This window comes from Notamacropus eugenii, chromosome 6 (assembly GCF_028372415.1).
Source record: "Notamacropus eugenii isolate mMacEug1 chromosome 6, mMacEug1.pri_v2, whole genome shotgun sequence".
NCBI lineage: Eukaryota > Metazoa > Chordata > Mammalia > Diprotodontia > Macropodidae > Notamacropus > Notamacropus eugenii.
The window spans coordinates 120,849,275-120,868,321 of NC_092877.1; the positions used below are offsets into that span (position 1 = coordinate 120,849,275).

At 37.9% G+C, this 19,047-nt stretch overlaps 1 protein-coding gene across 1 annotated transcript in view; it reads right to left on the minus strand.

The window, feature by feature from the left end:
- The window catches only part of TMPRSS11A (transmembrane serine protease 11A), a 73,075-nt gene that overhangs the window by 7,472 nt on the left and 46,556 nt on the right, over positions 1-19,047 (minus strand). The window contains exon 6 of the mRNA XM_072620909.1: positions 7,035-7,206. Within this exon, the coding sequence (XP_072477010.1) occupies positions 7,035-7,206 (172 nt within the window). The remainder of the gene's footprint in view (positions 1-7,034; positions 7,207-19,047) is intronic.

A 19,047-nucleotide genomic window follows, 5' to 3' on the forward strand; every position in this document is an offset into this window, starting at 1 on the left:
TAGTGTTTTGAATTTTAAAAGGCACTTCACATATACTATCTCATCTCAACTTCACAGCAATCATTCTCCCAGTAGTCCAGATTTTAATCTCACAACTATCCTTGATGCTTTTCTCTCCCTAACTGTTGAAAGAAATTAATTTTAATGCTGTGCCATTTGATTATTTATAATAATTTGCAACATTCCCTTTTCTGTAAAAAAGCTAGCTTAAAATAAGAGCTGCTCCCCTGCTAAAAGAATGTCACAAGTATTCCAGCTCTGCTTCAGGCACTTAAGCAGGACTCCACCCAACTGAGTAACCTGATTTCAGTTTGGGATGTAAAGAGAATCCAGTGTGGGTGAGTTCTCTCCCTAGGGGAAAGAACTCCAGTCCTTGATCCCTTTCATTAGAGTTTAGGGTGACCCAGCTCATGAAGGAGAAATCAAACCAGAGAGAACATGGTTAGGGTGCCCAAATTGCTAGAGGGAGCTAAAAAATCATGACACATTAAGTTCTCAGCTAAGCTCCTCCCTTCAACTACATGATAATTGGGAGCTTTTAGCCTACCTCCTCATTAAAGGTCCACCAATCAGGGTTGAATTTCACTTGTCAGGGAATTCCCTGTCAGAAGGTACACAACTGATTTAAGGTGTTTCAGAGTTTCCCTTGTTGTATGATTACCAAGAGCAACCACCGATCATCAGTTTGTTTATTATTGGCTAGACTAGTTAATAAATTATTAATACCCAGAAACTTTGTCTCTTGGAATTTTTATTCATCACACTATTTGATATTTCTGTTTTACACATGAGTAAAATGAAGCCCAGGGGGGTTAAGTAAGTCGCTTGTAGTGCCAGAGCTATTGAGTCTCAGAGGTAGAATTTGAACTAACTTTTCCTGACTTAAAGTCCAGATTCTACCCAACATGCCACACTGTCTCTCAAAGTCTTTATTTAGATGAATTCCCAAATCAATTTACTTCCCTGAATTCTAGTTTTGCATCTCGTACTATCTGCTGTATATCTACATCTGTTAAAGTTGTGTTACCAAACTAGGTAACCAGACTTACAGCTATGTTTCACAGTGGATGGAGTGTGGGACTTGGAGTCATGAAAACCTGAGTTTGATCCTGCCCCAGCCTGGCCCTGGACAAGTTATTTAACCTTTCTCAGCCTCAATTTCCCCACCTATAAAGCAAGAATAAAAATAGTATCTACTTCACAAGGTTGTGTTGAGGATCAAATGAGTTAACATGTTCAAAATGCTTTGCAAACATTAAAACTCTATATAAATGGTAGCCATTGCTAGCATGTCCAAAATGGAACTCAGCCTCCCCTCACAGTGTTCCCTTCTCAAATCCATCCTCTACACGTGATATGCAATAGAAGAGTCTGTTATACCATCCAACTCTCTCTCTTCAAGTGTTGAGTAGCTGTCTTCAAACATTTGAAAGGCTATAGTGTTGATTGCTTGGCTGTCCTTTGTTCTTGAAGAGGACCAAAATGACATCACTATGTTGAGGTCAAGGTGCACTGTGTCAGACTGTGGCTGATTAGATCAATATAAGCTTGGAAGGCTCTATCACAGGTTGAGCACAGATAGTTCATATGAACATTTGGAGTGATGTCTCTACATTTGTGCAGCTCCTATTTACTTTGAGCTACTGAAATTCTTCTTTGCTTATAGAGCACAGCACCCTTTCTGATATGAACATGCCATGCTGGGCAGTCCTGTGCCGGGGTCTCCCATGTCTCACAATCAATTCCAAAGTTCTTCAAGAACACCTTGACAGTGTCCTTGAACTACTTTTTCTGACCTGCATGTGAGCATTTGTCTTGTTTGAGACCTCCATTATGTAATCTTTTAGGCAAAATGTATGTTTGACATTTAAACAATGTATCCAACCCATTGGAGTTAGCGCTCTGAAGTAGAGCTTGAACGCTTGGCAGTTTAGCTCAAGAAAGGACGTCAGCGTCTGGTACCTTACTTTGTCAGGTGATCTTCAGAATGTTTCTAAGGTAATCTAAATGAAGCGATTCAATTTCCTGGAATGGCAGTGGTATCCTGTCCAGGTTTCACAGGCATACAATAATGAAGTCAGTACAACAGCTTGCTGTTTTGGGGGAGAGGGAAGGGGAAGGAGAAAAAAAGAAAAGGAGAGGAAAGGGAAGGGAAGGGAAGAGAAGAAATCTAGCCAGAAAATCCAAGTCAACTGGTCATCTGGTGACTGAATTCAGATGGCTCTGGAGGAGAAGTGAGGCTGTTGACCTGCATAGCCTTCCCTCACTCAAACCATGGTCAAGTGAAGTAATGTCATCATTTCTCTGATGGCATGGTCTTCTTCGGGAATGAAGGATGATCACAACAACAACACAACAGCTCTGTAGAGCTTCAGTTTGGGAGGCAGCCCAATACCTCTTCTCTCCTACCTTTTCCTTTGAAGCCTCCGAAACACCGAGCTAGCTCTGGCAATGCATGTGTCAACCTCATCATCTATGTGTACATCCCTGGAAAGTACACTGCCAAGGTAAGTAAACTTGTACAGCATTCAAAATTTCTTCATTTGCTATGAGGAACGGTTTCATGGACAGATGGTATGGTGATAGCTTGTAGAGAACCTGTTTTCTTGGTGTTAATTGTTGAGCCAAAATGATCATCAACAGCAGATCCACACAACAACAAATCCACACTTTGTTGCATGTCAGCCTCAGAGGTTACATTTAGTGTACAATCATCTGCAAACAAAAAGTCATGCACCAACTCTCCCTCCACTTTAATCTTGGCTTGTAGCTTTTCAAGTTAAATAATTTTCGATCATTGTGGTAGTTGACCTTGCTACTGTTTTCATCCTAGTTGAAGCTATCTGACAACTTCACTTGAAAATATCATGCTAAAAAGCATACGAGCAAGTACATAGCCCTGCCTTACTCCATTAGTGACTGGAAAAGCATTATTTATTATCCAGAATCTGGGCAAGCATGCCATCATGAAACTGAGATATAATAATGATGAACTTCTCTGGGTAACCAAATTTTGCCATGATTTTCCATAAGCCCTTACAACTGATGGTATCAAAGGCCTTGGTCAGATCAGTGAATGTTCTGTACAGACTTCTGTTTTGTTCCTGAAATTTCTCCTGGAGTTGTCAGGCAGCAAGCCATATAAATCTTTCCTCAGTCCTTTCTGAAGCCACATTGGCTCTCAGGTCGATTACCATCTTCCATGTGAAGGATCAGTCTTTTAAAGAGGTCTCTGGTGAGAATGCTGCCAGCAGTGACTAAGAAAGAAAGATGCCCTCTTGCCCCCACACTGGGATTGTCATAGGACACCTTATTTCCTTTTGCTTTACAGAGATGGACAATGGATGAACTCCTGAGGGATAACCTTCTCTTGCCATATAACATGGAAGATTTCAGTCAGCTTTTGTATGAGTGGTAGACCCTTTGCCTAGTAAATATCAGCTGGAAAAGAATCAGCACCAGGCATTTTCCCACAGGAGAAGAGTCTAATGGTATTCAAAACTTGTTTTTCAGTTGGAAGTTTGGCTAGAGATGGATTGATTGCAACCTGAGGGATTCGGTCAATAGTTTCAACATTGATTGATGATGGTCTGTTGAGAACATTCTGCAAGTGTTCAGCCCCTCTCTCAGGATCATGTCTTTATCACTAATCAAGGGACCTCTCTCAGCACTGAGTAGTTAATATGCAGCATAGGTCATCTTTGGCCCATAAAGAGCCTTCAGGGCATCATTAAAACACTTTGGATTGTTACTATCAGAATAAAACTGCACTTTACTTTAAATGGAACTAAATATAACCTTCTTAGAGACAGATGAACTATCAGAGTGCTTGAGCTATCAGATAGATGAACTGTCAAAGTTCATTTAACAACTTCTGAAGGTCCCCATCATTTTCTTCAAACCAATCTTGATGTTTGTGAGTATTCTGGCCCAGATTAGTAACTATACTTTACACCAACTCTTTGAAAGCTTCCCACTCTATTTTTGCTTCCTTGTTGTCGACTATGTGTTGGCTCAGCTTTCCCTCTAAGTTAGCAAGGAATGTTGCTCATGCTCAAGGAAGCACTCTAATCTATTGACATTAAGTCTTCTGTAGTCATCTTGCTTTGGGGTCTTCTGTTTTTGTTGAATGTGAATATTTAGTTGAGAGGATGTCAGTGATCAGTCTAGCACTCAGTACTACGCATTGCCTTCATCACTCTTACATCCTTTCTGTCTCTTCTCCTTACAATGACATAGTCTATTAAATGCCAGTGTTTGGTTTGAGGGTGCATCCATGAAGTTTTATTACATTTATGTAGACGGCATTGTTGGTGAGGTCATGATATCCCCAAGTCTTTCATAGTGAGTGACCATTACTGTTGCTGTTTCTGACGTCTGTTCATCCCGAGGACTCCCTGCTATATCTGTGCCAACTCTGGCATTAAAGTCACTCAAGACTACAAGCTTATCCTCTTTTGGCACATTGATGATAAGAGTCTCTAGCTTGTTGACTAGGTTAGTTTTGATTGCAGAATCTATGCCAATTTCATGGTGCTACTCATCACTGTGTCCACTCCAGAAAAACATGTATCTAGCTCTGACTTCAGTAAGCTGGCCTCCATTTGTCAGCCTTGTTTCACTCATCCACTTTTTGGATATGACACCTGTTAAGTTCTCTCATAAGACCTGTCCTCTCAGTTCAACCAGATTTCTTGTTGTCCATAAGTATGCACATATCCCATGTACCAATAATAAATGGAATCATTTTCAGAAAAGTTTTTTTGTACTTTTTTTGTGTGTGTTTTGATCACAGTGTAGGATCTTCACCTGCCGTGGTAAGCAGGCCAGGGTTCAGTTGGGTGAAGCAGACAATTTTTAGGGCATTTCTCCTAGCCCCTTCCCCATGCCAGGAAGTGAGCAGTATAGTCCTTAAAAAAGGCTGCTCAGACACCTAGGGGCCTGCTAAATCCCACTGCAGCTATAGTGAGAAGGTAACCTTATGGCCCCGGGCTGCCTGTGTGTAGAGTTGTGGCTACTGTTCCCAATACAACCTCACCTGCTGCTTCATACTTGCCTGTTGCCACAGGACTTTGAGGTAGGTTAAAATGGTATGGATGGTGTCTTTTGATTCTTGCATAAATTTAATTTAAGTCAGGCAGAGTGTGCATGCAGATTCTGTCTTTCAGAATCATAGGAATACAGTGGGAAGACAAAAATCAAGGGGGCTAGTGATGGCTCAGGATGCACTGGATGACCTTGGCATCTTCAATGTCTGAGCAAGCTCTAAGCATTCCACAGTGCTTGTTTCAGCCACCTTCACGATTACTGGGACAAATTGTTCTCGTCTGCCCATTCCACCAGGGGAAGTCTTCACATGCTTGGGACAGACACCTCCCTAACTCACTGATGGTCTTGAGCCCACATTTACCCTCAACCTGGTTTACCCTGTCTGCCAAAATGGTTTGCCAGTGTGTGGCTGTTGAGAATGCTACAGTTTCTTGGAGCCATAGAGGAGAGCTGTGTGAGGAAGGTGGATATCAAAGGTGGAAAGCAGGTCTGAAAAGGGCTCAGAAGCTCTCACGCCAGAGGTACTAGTCTTCTCTGAACACTCTTACAGCCATGTCAATGTTAGATATTATTAACATGTCCAAAATGGAATTTATCATCCATTCCAATACTCCCTTCTCAAATCCATCCTCCACTCAGGAAAGTCTCAATCATATCATCCAACTCTCTGCCTTTAAGTATTTAGTAATTTCTTCAAAAATTTGAAAGGCTATAATGTAAAAAGTACAATAATTTTGTCCTGAGTTGTCCTAGAAGGCAGAACTGTAATGAATTAATGGAAGTTATTAGGAGGGAGATTTCGGATACAAAAACCAAAAAAGAAAAAAACCCCAAAACTTTCTAAGAGTTAGATGTCCAATAATGAAAAAGCCCACATGAAAATGTCATAGGATATACATATAGGATTATATAGTTCCCTTATTTTACAAATGAATTAACATGTATAATGTTACAAACTTTAAAGCACTATGTAAAGCTAGCTGTTATTATTATTAATTATTATTATAGATGAGGAAACTGAGACAAAAAAGGTTGTGACTTGCTCAGGGTCACACAAATCAGTAAGAGATTGAAAAAGAATTTAAATCAAACCTTCCTAAATCAAAGGCTCATGCTCTCTGTAGTAAGCCATCTAGCTCACCATCACTAATGGGATTTAAGCAAAGACTAGATGATCATTAGTCAAGAATACCATGGAAGGAATTCTTAGAGTCCATGAAAGTTTGGATTTGATGATCTTTAAATTACTTTCAAATCTACTAATTTAAAATATAGTTTAAGGCAGCTGGAATCTATAAAGGCATCAGGCACAAGGAGATACTCAGGGATATAAAATGTTAGAAACTGTTTAGTCTAATGCCTTTGACTTTACAGATGAAGAAACTCAGAAGGATGTTAAATCACTTTACTTTAGGCTGAAGAGCTAGTTAGTGGCTGAATAAGCATTAGAACCTAGATCTCACAGTTCCGTGTTCTTTACACTTTAAGTTCGTTTCCTCCCTACACTAGTAGATTTTTTAAAAATGTGTTTTGGAAGAGCAGTTGAGTAAAACTCCATTTTCCTAGTCATGAGTTTTAGCCTATGATTAATAGGATCATTCTACTTGGTTAAAACTTACTTCTTTTTTTTTTATTTATTTAACTTTTAACATTCATTTTCACAAAATTTTGGGTTCCAAATTTTCTCCCCTTTTGTCCCCTCCCCCCACCCCAAAACACTGAGCATTCTAATTGCCCCTGTCTGCCAATCTGCCCTCTCTTCTGTCATCCCTCTCTGCCCTTGTCTCCATCCTATACCCCTTTACCTGTATTTCTTATTTCCTAGTGGCAAGAACACTACTTGACAGTTGTTCCTAAAACTTTGAGTTCCAACTTCTCTTCCTCCCTCCCTCCCCACCCCTTCCCTTTGGAAGGCAAGCAATTTAATATAGGCCAAATCTGTGTAGTTTTGCAAATGACTTCCATAATGGTAGTTTAAAACTTACTTCTTAAAGCAGTGAGCTGCAGTAACAAGCCATGTGTTACTTATCAAAGTGGCCCCACACTGATGCACATTGTTATGCTGAAGACTGGCTTGCCATGGCCAGGCAGCCTTTGGTGCAATTTCTCCACCAACTATTCTGTTGACTATTGTTGGAGTCACTCGTTTGCCACAACCTGTAAGAAATTTGTGGGATGGTTAAGTTTCAGTAAATCACCTTCAAGTTATACAAGGGGACTTGTAGACATATTGTATTGGAATACGGTACTTTTTGTTTCTTCATGACCATCAGTGGTTATACAGCCTACAAGCTGTTGGACAATGTAATACAATGCTAGTTCAGGAAACATTTACTGAGCATCTCTAATACACAAGATGAAAAACAAACAAAAAAATCACATCTGTTTCAAGAAGTTAACATCCTACTAAGAGGTACATCATGTAAATAGATATATCAATTCAAGATAGTTAAGGGAGGTAGAGGAAACTAGAAACTATAAGGATCAGGAGACACTTCTCGTAGGAGGTAGTATTTGGGTTAAGGCTTGAAAAGAACTAAGGATTCTAAAAGGCTGAGGGAGGCAGTGCAATTCAGTCATGGGGAACAACCTGTGTAAAAGGCAAAGAGATGGGAGATGGGATATTGAGTTTGGGCAATAGTAAGTGTTGCAGTATGGAGGGAATATAGAATATATGAAGAGAATGATTTGAAATATGTCTGGAAATGTAGAATAGAATCAGATTATGAATGACTGAGGATTTTATCTTAAAAACTATAAACAATACTAGACCATTAAAGATTCTTGAGGTAGGGAGTAATACAGTCAGAACTTTAATTTAGGAGGGTTGTTTTGGCAGTTGTGTGGAGGATGAATTGGAAATGGGAGAGACTTGAGGCAGGGAGACCATTAGTAGATTAATACAATAGTCCAGCAGGAGATGATGAGTTTCTAAACTAGGGTGATGGCTATGTGAGTCTATAGAAAGAGATGTGGAGGTGCTTAGATGTAGAAGGTGAAAGGGAGAAGTTGAGGATTGCTGAGATTTCAAACAGAGTGGAAGAAGGACATGGTAAACCTTTTCCATTATTTAATTTGAAGCACTATCTGTCCATCTTACAAACACAGATTTAGTTATTATATAATTCAGTCAATCCCACTCAAACTTCCCATTGTAGTTTGGAGTTGACCTTTGCTACTGAAAACCTATTGAACTAGAATGCAAATTCTAGAGCAGAGGTTCCCAAACTTATTTATCCTACTGCCCCCTTTTAAAAAGAAATACTCAACACCCCCCTTGAAATCTACTTTCTTTAACCCTTTAACTGTTTTTCTTAAAAAAATTGCATCATTTCAAAAAATATAAAATGTATTTTTAAAAAAATGACATCTTAAATTTAATAATTTCTTGTGAATTTGTGGTTTTTCCTGCATTGAAATTTTGATGATACAATATTGCATCATGTAACCATGTAGCATTGTTCTGTAAACAAGTGATTACACACACATATCCTTGCCCATGCACACTGGTCTTCCCAACAATGTGCCACACACTCACCTATCAGCACTTACATGCTAAGATATATAAGTGGACTTGACCACTGATTGGTTATAACTTGTATTTTCTGTTTATTTGGAAAATAATGTAATCACTACGACTTCTAACTCTGTTACACAACAGATGAAAGATGTACAGTTTCACTCCTTTACTTATGCTTCCACTACCCCCTTATTTTTATTCAATGCCCCTCAATTGCATTCAAGGCTACTAGTGCCCCCCAGGCCCCCAGGAATATTCCAGCACTTATTGCTGCAATAGTATTGCCCACTTTGGGAACCTCTGTAGGCAGCTAGGTAGTACAATGTATAAAGTTCTGGACCTAGCATCACAAAGACTTGAGTTCAAATCTGGCCTCAGATATTTACTATCTATGTGACCCTCAGCAAGTCACAACCTCTATCTGCCTCAGTTTACTCAATTGTAAAATGAGGATAAAGATGGCATTTATCTCCCAAGATTGTTGTGAGAATCAAATGAGATATTTGTAAAGGATTTAGCACAATTCCTAATACCGTGGGGTGCTCAATAAATGCTCATTCCCTTCCTTCCCTCCTTCCTTCATTCTGTCTCTACTTTCTTTCCTTCCTTCCTTTCTTTCCTTCTTCCTACCTTCAACCCTGCCTACCTTGTCTTCTTCCTTCCCTTTCTATCTTCCCTCCTTTCTTTCATCTTTTATTCCTTTCTTCCTATCCTCCTTCTACTTTTCCTTTTTCCTTCACTCCTTTTTTTCTTTCCTTCACTCCTTGCTACTTTTCTTCCTTGCTATTTCTCCTCCCTTCTTTTTACTTTCCCTCCTTCCTTTCTTCCATCATTCCTTCCCTCATTCCTACCTTCCCTTCCTCCTACCCTTCTTTTTCTTATTCCTTCTTTCCTTCCTTTCCTAGAAGAATAGAAAGGTTTGGAAGAAGAATAGTAAGTATGATTCTGTGTCAGTTTTCTGAGGATTAGTCTGACCACATTTGGAGAGGCTTATCAACAAGCATCTGGAGATAAGGATGATTATTTTTTCTCAGTGGTAGTTTGTTTGAACTGTTTTCTAACAAATGTTGTAGTTTGTGATTGTATTGTTAGAGGTATATAGTAACCACACAGTTAAAATCATAGATCCTAGAAGTATAGAAATATTTTATTATTATACTTATGCTCCCCCTAGAGAACCACATGTAGGAATAAAAAGGAATTGGTGGTGTTTTTTCAAACTCTGTGACACATTATCGGGTGTTCAAATCATTTCAGTTCAGTCCAATAAATATTGACTGCATGTCATAAGGGAAATGCTACAAGTCAGCTGGAAAGCCATTCCAGGGTTTTAGTAGTAATAACTACCTGAAATGTTATAAATAATTTTGAACAATATCATCTCACAAAGCAAAGAGTAGCAATGAAGGGTAGAACCAGTGTATTGGAAGTCTGAAACTATACCCGATTAAGCAAAATTTCCCAAAGATATTCAACAATGAAAATGGAAAGAAAAAAAGAAGAAACAGAAGAAAATTGTTAAAAATTTACAGAAACCATTTCAACAAACTCTTTGCTTCCTCAAAGATAATGAAACTACTGTATTGGGACCTTAATGTCATAATAGACATGGCACTAAAGACAACAAAGATGAGAAAAGGTGCTAGGTTGGACCAAGTATGTATTAGAGGAGATTCATGCTAGGGAAGACATAATCGTGAAGGTGTTGAGGGATGATATACAAGGTATCTAGAGGAGAGGAAGAAATCAACATCAGGGAAATAGTCTTGGGTCTTATAAATAGCAAAGAAAGGTAACCAAGAGAACACAAATAATTATTGATCAGTATATTAACTTTCCTAACATGAGAAACTCCTTTTTAGGTTCACCTATATGGGAATTGAGAAATTTTTGATAAGGATTTTTGTATCAAATAATAAAGACTTTCACATACAATATTCATCAATGGATCATATCTTTACCATCTTGCAACGGAAAGATGTAGAAAATATATCAGGCCATTGGTTCTTGTTATTTGTAGATTGCTAAAAAATATTTTTGATTTGGTAGAATGAAACACCAAATTATAGACTTCTTTGTAGCAAAATGCCTCCCATCTCTAATATCAAGATCCTTCAAAATTCTTTGGGAGATATAAAAACAGTAATAAGTCTGGTCAGTCAAGGTATAAAACACAGAGATATGTGCTAGCCAATGTTATATGCCACTGTAATGGAGGAGATCCAGTGCAAATGTGAGGCTAAGGATGAGTTTGCTGTTGACAGTGATATCTTCCAGATGTTCGTATTTACAAATATCTTGATTGCATTGGACCTCAAGACATTGCAAAAGCCTCCTGGAAATGTTCTGCAGTCACACAGAGGAGATTGGCTGGTCCACATCCAGAGAAAAGAGCAAGAGGATGAAGAATATCTTCAGATTTCAACATTTACTTTGATGGACTTACAGAATTTATCCAATAGTATGTATATCTTGGTCAAACTATATAGATGAACATTATATATATATATATATATATATATATATATATATATATATATATATATGTACAGAGATAAAAAGGAGGGGGACAGCAGGTTGGATTGCTTTGGGGAGACTGCAAAACCCTTTTACTGACAGTCTTTTCTTCCCCCAAAAGGAAAAGTCCATCTTTTGGCAGTGGCTTATGTAACTCCACTGCCTTTGAAGAGCTAAAGAACATCTCATGGAGGGCAATGGAAAGGCATATGATGGGTGTGAGTACGCTGTAATATACAGCCAATGAGGAAATCCAAAGAACAGGAGTAAATAAAAAGTCATCAAGGGATTATATATGACAGCAAGAGAATATAGTCCAATCATGTTGCCTGGACAAAGGATGGTAGACAGTTATAGGGTTCCTTTGGTACCCTCAGGAACTTGAAAGCAAATACTCCTACAACTTTTGGGAGAATATGGGTAAGAATTATACATGATGGTTAGACATGGATGAATTGAGATCTGCCTTATTAGAAGGTCCTCCTGGTTTAATGATATCACAGATCCATTTGACTATAATTGCTTGAGGATATCTTCTGGGTTTCCAGTTCTATTCCTAGGGTGATAGCAAGAGTGGTTTGCACAAAGTTCTCAGAAAAACACGTTTCCCTGAAAACATCAGACAAGTGGTTTCCAGAGGCAGCTAGGTGGCAGAGTGAATAAAGTTCTGGGCCTAGATTTAGTAAGACCTGAGTTCAAATAAGAGCTCAGACACTTACTAGCTATGTGACCCTGTACAAGTCACTTAAGTCTACTTCAGGCTAAAGCAGTAGAATCTTACTTACGTGTAAAATGGGGATAAAGAGAGTACCTCCCTCCTAGGATTACAGTGATGATCAATGAGATATTAATTGTAAAGCATTTAGCACATAATAAGTGCTTAAAAATGCTTGTTCCTTTCTTGGCTCCCCACAATGCCTGTCTGAGTGACTCTACCAGAATATTAAATATTATAGTTGTCTCTGATGCACACAATAAAGGTGCTTGAAAAAATTGATTTGTCACTATGATATGAGCCTATGCTTACATCTGATGGAGTCACTCAGGCGAATCTGACTGCTCAGTAGAGAGGCTCCATTCCTTCATTATCATAGTGACAAAACAATTTTTCAAACATTTTTATTAAGTGCATCAAAGACAACTATAATATTTAATATTCTTGCCATGAGCTTGAGCTGGTTAGAACATGGTGCCAATGAAGCAAATATACTGGGTTCAGACCCTGGATAGACTGATTAGACATATGAAAAAACCCCATTTCACAGTTGCTAACTGTGCCCTCATCTATTGTCAGCAAACTTGTCAATGTCATCATTAATACAAGAAAGACCTGACAAAAGCATTGATCACTTAATGTAGAAAAAATAATACTTCAAAGTGCACAGTTGCATTTCATTTGTGGACAAAGCGCAGCAAGTTACCCAAGGGACTGAGGTCAGCCATTACTACAAAAACTAGATTCTGGGCCCAACCTTAGCTGTCTTTTAAATACATTATGCCTTAGCACTAAACACATATTGTTGGTTGTTCATATTTATATATTTTCCTTGAACAAGAAAATCTCCTTTCAGGCCTATTTTGCCTTACTTTATTAATATGACTTGAGCATATTTTATGACTCAAAAAGATCAGCCTTGAAATTCATTTATAGTTCAGCTCCAGTTTTTGACAAGAATCTTTAATCTATGTGTCTAACAAGTACCTTTAAGAGTTTATTTTCTTTCAGAGAACATGTTTCTTTTACATCTTTTTTATAACTAAATCTTAGCACAGTACCTGGCACATAGCGTCATAATAAATGTTTACTGACGGCCTGACTGATGTGTTTGTAGAGGAAAAATGATGATTCTTCATTTTGAAAGAGTTTTCTTTTTTTATGCCATGGAAACCCTACTAATTATTTAAATAAAGTTCTTACACTTACATGATTGGATAGTTAGCTTGCCCGCTGTTGAACTCATAGCTGGAAAAAAAGTGAAATATCAAGATTTGAAGTTATTTAGGTCTTTCTCTCTGGCAAATATCATAGAATCCTGACCATATGTGGACTCTGGTTTTACAATCATAATCTCTACTAAATGGTTGAAAGAAAAGAAACTAATCAGATGATATGTGGTATAGAGAGGAATGTGTTCAGCGTTGTCAATGAAACTGTGAAATGAGTGAGTGGTTTGTCAGACGAGACTGACATACTTTGAACTGCTGAAGCCAATCATTTTAATGGAACTAGGATTTCGTCAATGTAGATGCAATCTCTCTACAACTTCTCATCATATGCATATATGATACATGTTTTTCTGAGTATTCACATAAATTCATCCGAGAATCTACTGAATGCATTGGATTAAGGGTGTCTATTTCTAGATCGTTTATTTTACAAATTTTCTGGTACCCCAGCATAGCTTTACTGTTATTTCTTGCCTTTGATATATGATCTGACTTCTCCCTAGGGTCTACATTTTTTGGTGATACCTTTTATGCCACTTCTTAAATTCAGATCACCATGAATAAAGCATATTGACATCCACCACCGATTTCTCCATGACCATTTGAGTAATTTTCAATTCTAATTCTTTCTATATCATGATGTTCCATGATTCACATGGAATGACATCTCTTCCAGGAAGTCTTTATTTTTGCCTTTCCTCTCTTCCAAATGAAAATTATCCAGACTTGCATAAATCTTAGTTTCCACATTTCTTATGCCCTTAGCCATTATGGTAACGTTAAAGAGATAGGTTTTTGTGTTGGGGACCAGACTGGGATTCTTGATTGCTCTGCATAATTTCCCAAATGTAATCCAGTCCACTTTGCTCCTCTCATTCAGTTCTGGGCCCACATCTTTGTTCACTTGCAGAGTCTAACCAAGATTTATGACTTATGGACTGACTCTATGAATTGTCCAGCAACCTGGACCTCCAAATTTAGGCAATACACATCCTTTATTGCCCACATCTTTTCATCCATGAACTCTTAGGGAGATCCTTTTTTTTTCCTGCTAAAATGAATGATTTTTTTAAACAGGAAGAAATAAAAAAAATTACTATGGAGTTGATATACAAAATAGGGAGATGGTATGCCTAGAGGGTGGTAATCTGTGACTGAATCAGTGTAAGGGTCTAGCTGAAGGCTGTTGATTGGGCAAGGAGCAGAAACAGAAGTGAGGAAAACCCTAGTGGATTCTCTGATTCAGAGAACCACCTAATTTGGTCTGAAGCCTGTAAATGATGAACTAGAATAAGGAGCACAGAGCAAGGTAAAAGCTGCAGTTTTCATGTTCTGAACCTGAGATTCTCTCAGCTAGCTGACAGGGGCCAGTACCAATAGCTGTATATTAGAGCTCCTACAGCTGTGTCCCCATACCTCCCCAAACTAAAATAGGATCAGGAATTCTGAAAGCTCAAATCAGGGCTAGGCAGTGATCAGATTTCATCTTAGATTAAATTCCTTTGGGTGCTTTGAAAGTTTGTAGGTCTCAGTCACCTATAAGATACTGGAAGAACACTGTACTCAACACCTGGAGACAGCAACAATACCAGAAGGAAGACAAATCAGGATCAAATTAAGCCCAGAATTCCTTATGCAAATGCACAGAGCCTGGCCCTAACACAAAGTCCCAATAGAGTAAATAAGACTGGAAGAATGAATAAACAACAACAATAAAAATACTCTCACCATCAAAACTATTATGTAACAGGGATGCCAAACTCAGAAGAAAAAAAACACTCCAAAACATCCACAAGCAAAGGCTCAAAGAAAAACATAGTTTGGATACAAAGTTAAATAGAATTAATCATGTTTTTAAAGAGTTAAAATTATTCTGTAAATGAGATGTTAGAGGAAGGAGTTGGAGGAGAAATTAGACCCTCAGAGGAATTACTTGAAAGGAGAAATAACACTGTAATATAAGAGGTAATATACCCAAGTAAGAGACTGCTTGAAAATTATCACGGACCAAATAGAAGTTACTGAGTATGAGACAATACAAAGTGTTAAAAACAAAATCAAAAGAGTGAAAAATATAGAAGAAAATATAGGTGTCTCATATCAAAACAACTAATCTGGAAAATAAATCAAGAAAAAATAATTTAAGGATCACTAGACCTCCTGAAAACCTTAACAACAACAAAAAGCCTGGACATAGTAATAGTAATAATGAAGTCATCAGTATACCCCCTTTCAGAACTAGATAGATCTAAACAAAAAAAAATTGAGAAACAAGTTAAGGACCTTAATAGAATTTTAGAAGAATTCTAGATAATAGACCTCTGGGGATTACTGAATGAAGGTAGAAAGGAGTATACATATTTCTTACCTGTGCATGGCACATTTACAAGAATTGACCATGCATTAAGGCATAAAATCTTCACAAAGAAACGCAAAAAAAAGGTGGAAATATTAAACACATCCTTTAGTGACCATGTTAGAATAAACAATTAAAAACAAACTAGAGAAATAACAAAGTTAAAGAATTGGTGAGTCAAAGGACAAATCACAAACGCAATAGATAATTTCATTGGTGCTAATAAAAACAGACAACATTCCAACATTTTTGGAATGCAGCCAAAATAATACTTAGGGTAGAGTTTATATAATCAGCACGAGAAAGAAAGAACAAATCAATAAATTTGGTATGAAACTTAAAAGAAAACTATAGACCAATATGTCTAATGAACATTGACACAAAAATTTTAAATAAAATATTGGCTGTAGGGGGCCAGTACGGATGAAGTCTGAAACCTGAAGTACTGTCCAGGTTTTACTTGAGACTTGTACTAATATTCCCAGGATAATTAGCTCACGTCCCCCTCTTGATATGCAAAGATGAGAACTTCTTGACCCTGCCTGTGTACCCTGAGACTGACTTGCAGGAGGAACTAGATTAGGAAGTATTAGAAGTTAACCAAAAATGTTCTCCTGGGAATAACCTTGCTTGCTTGCCTGTAGAAAATCCATAGAAACCCTCGCCCTCACATTAATAAATGGGCTGCTCTCCTGCATCCTGCCTGCCCTGGTCTTTCTTATCAACCACACACCAAAGCACTCTGAGTTGCAGGTCGCCCGCAGCAATTTGCAAAGAGGATACAGCAATCTGTCGTTATTATACACAATGACCAGGTTGGATTTATACCAGGAAAGTAGGATTGGTTCAGTGTTCTAGAAACTATCCACAAAAATGTCATATTGATAATGAGAACAAGAAAAAAATCAGTTATCAATGGATAGAAAAACTTGAAAAGATCCAACACTTATTCCTGGTAAAAAAAAAAAAAAAACAAACACTTGAAAATATAGGAAGAAATAGTTGTCATTGTTGCCATTCAGTCATATTCCAGTAATGTCCTACTGTTTTGATCTCATGTGGCATTTTCTCAGCAAAGATACTGGAGTGGTTTGCCATTTTCTTCTGCAGGCATTTTATAGATAAGGGAACTGAGGCAAAAAGGGTTAAGTGACTTGCTCAAGGTTAATAGCTAATAAGCTAATGTTTCTGGGGCCAAATCTAAACTCCAGAAGATGAGTTTTCCTTACTCCAAGCCCAACATTCTATCTATTGTGCCACCCACCTGCCCTCGAAATGAACAGACATTTCGCTAATAAGGTAAGTAATGTTTATCTAAAACCAAGACAGGATAAATTATGAACCCTGATGAAATACCAGAATAGAAATTCTGAAAAGCAAAAGAAGAAAGAAAAAAGAAAGAACAAAATTGAAAGCAAACTCCCCCCACCCCAAAACAAAAATCAACCGCAAATAGAAACCACTTAACATAGGAGTGTTTTTTCAGGACCAGGTTGGAATGGAGAAACAAATATGTAATTAAAAAATGAACTGACTACTTTACAGTTCTTCCTACAGCTATAGTACGTTGACTTCCAATAACAGTGCACTTATTTATCTTGTTAGCTAGATCTTTAAACATCATTGAAAAGGGTGAATAGTGATTCTTCTACCAGACCCTAAAGGACTGATAGCACTTCTAAAGTCAGCATCTTGCCTGGATAGTTTCACTGTCAATCTGTAGAAGAGAAAACAGCAGAAACAACAAGCAGATACCCATAGTTTACTATTCTATTAGAGAAATAATAATTCTTCTAGTAAGTAATACAACCCCAATTGAATGAGGCTGCACTTGTCCTGGCTTCTCACTCTCCCCACCTATTGTTATTTACTACAATTAGAGTAAAAAAAAAAGCTTTATTCTATACCACTTAAAATTGCCCATTTGCATTTGGAAGTGAACAAACAGATTGTTTCTTGGCTTGATCAAGAATCTAATTAATCTTGATCAAGTCATTCATTAACTAAAATGTCAGTTTCTCAACAGTTGGTATTATTGTCTATGGAACTACCTGTTATAGGCCTTATTTTCATAATTTTTATGGGGAATTTTAAGCCTGTTTTGGGTTCCCCGGCAGCCTCAGATCATGTAAAGATTTTAAAGGTCAGTCTCAGGTTATTAGGAAAATTTTCTTCCCCAGGGAGTAGGTGTTAAAGAGTAGTTTGAAAATGCTTAGCCACTCTTCATCAAAGTTCCTATAGTCTCATATTCATGTCTTTGTATGTGAAAACAGTCTGATGAACTGGAAAAAGCAATGTTCTTGGAAAAAAGTGAGACCTTGCCTCTAGCACTTTCCAACTATAAAATGATGAGAAAATCACTCACCCTTGCTACGTCTCAGTTTCCTCATTTGTAGAATAAGGCTAATAATATATATGCCACTCATCTGACAGGACTTTTATAGTAAGGGTCAAATGATAATGTATATGAAATGTTTTGCAAACCAGAAAATGTTAAAATAAATATCAGTTATGGTAATAATTATTCACAGAAGGCAACTTTTTTCCCCCTTGAGGGAGACACTGTTTCCAACTATGTATCTTCTGCTTGAAAAGTATAGATCAGGGCAAGGGAAGGGAAAGCAGCTCTGAATTACGTTGATCTGGCTGTCCAGTGCTTGGTACCCTTCATTTACATGAATACTTTCAGACTGCAGTGATTCCAGTCCTAAGGAGCATTTGCGGAATAGTAATAGTTGTATTTATGTAGCTCCCATGTTCCAAAAGTATCGTCTATGTAGCTGCGAATCCTCACAATATTCCTGTGAGGGAGTAAAAATAATTCTCCTGTTTTTACAGATGATAAAATAGAAAAAAAGAAAGGTCAAATGATTGCCAATGATCCCTCAATAAGTCAGTGACAGGACCAGATCTTCTGACTTTCAGGCTATCGCTCCATTAGTTTATCTAGGGTTGGGGAACCTGTGGCCTCAAGACCACAGGTGGCTGTCTAGTCCGCAAGTGTGGCCCTTTAACTGAATCCAAGCCACCTGTGGCCTTGGGGACGTAGGTTCCCCACCCCTGATACTGTCTCTTAGTCTAGGGAATGAACATAAGTCGTAACTCAACAGTTCAATTCTTAATAGAAAAACAAGTCAGGCAGTGATGCTGAAGAACATCAGTCTATGTCCTTGAAACCATTTCATAAATCATCTCTAGTAAACTGGTATTTTAAATTCATTGGGAATTAATGCCCTTCATTGGCAGCCTCCTAGTAAAGTCATCCCTTGCGACTTTAGTCAGCAGTGAGCTTTTATTAAACACATACTATGTGCTAGGCATTATGCTAGGTTGTAGGGCCACAAAGATAAAAAGGGTAGATCCAGAATAATTTCCAGGGTGAGATCACTAGTAACTAGAGTGGGGGAGGGGGAAGGGTCAGGATAGCCTTCCTGTAGGAAGTATCACCTGAGCTAAATTCTGGAGGAAAGGAATGATTCTATGAGGCAGAAATTAGGAGAAAATAGAGTAAAAGCATGAGGATAGCTTATTGAAAGGCGAAAAGGAGAGAGATGAAGTAATATATTAGAAAGCATGATGGTTTGACTGAACTGTAGAGTGTACAAGGGAGGAAGTGTTCATCATGAGATAGAAATGGTATTTTGTTCACTGAGGCTGT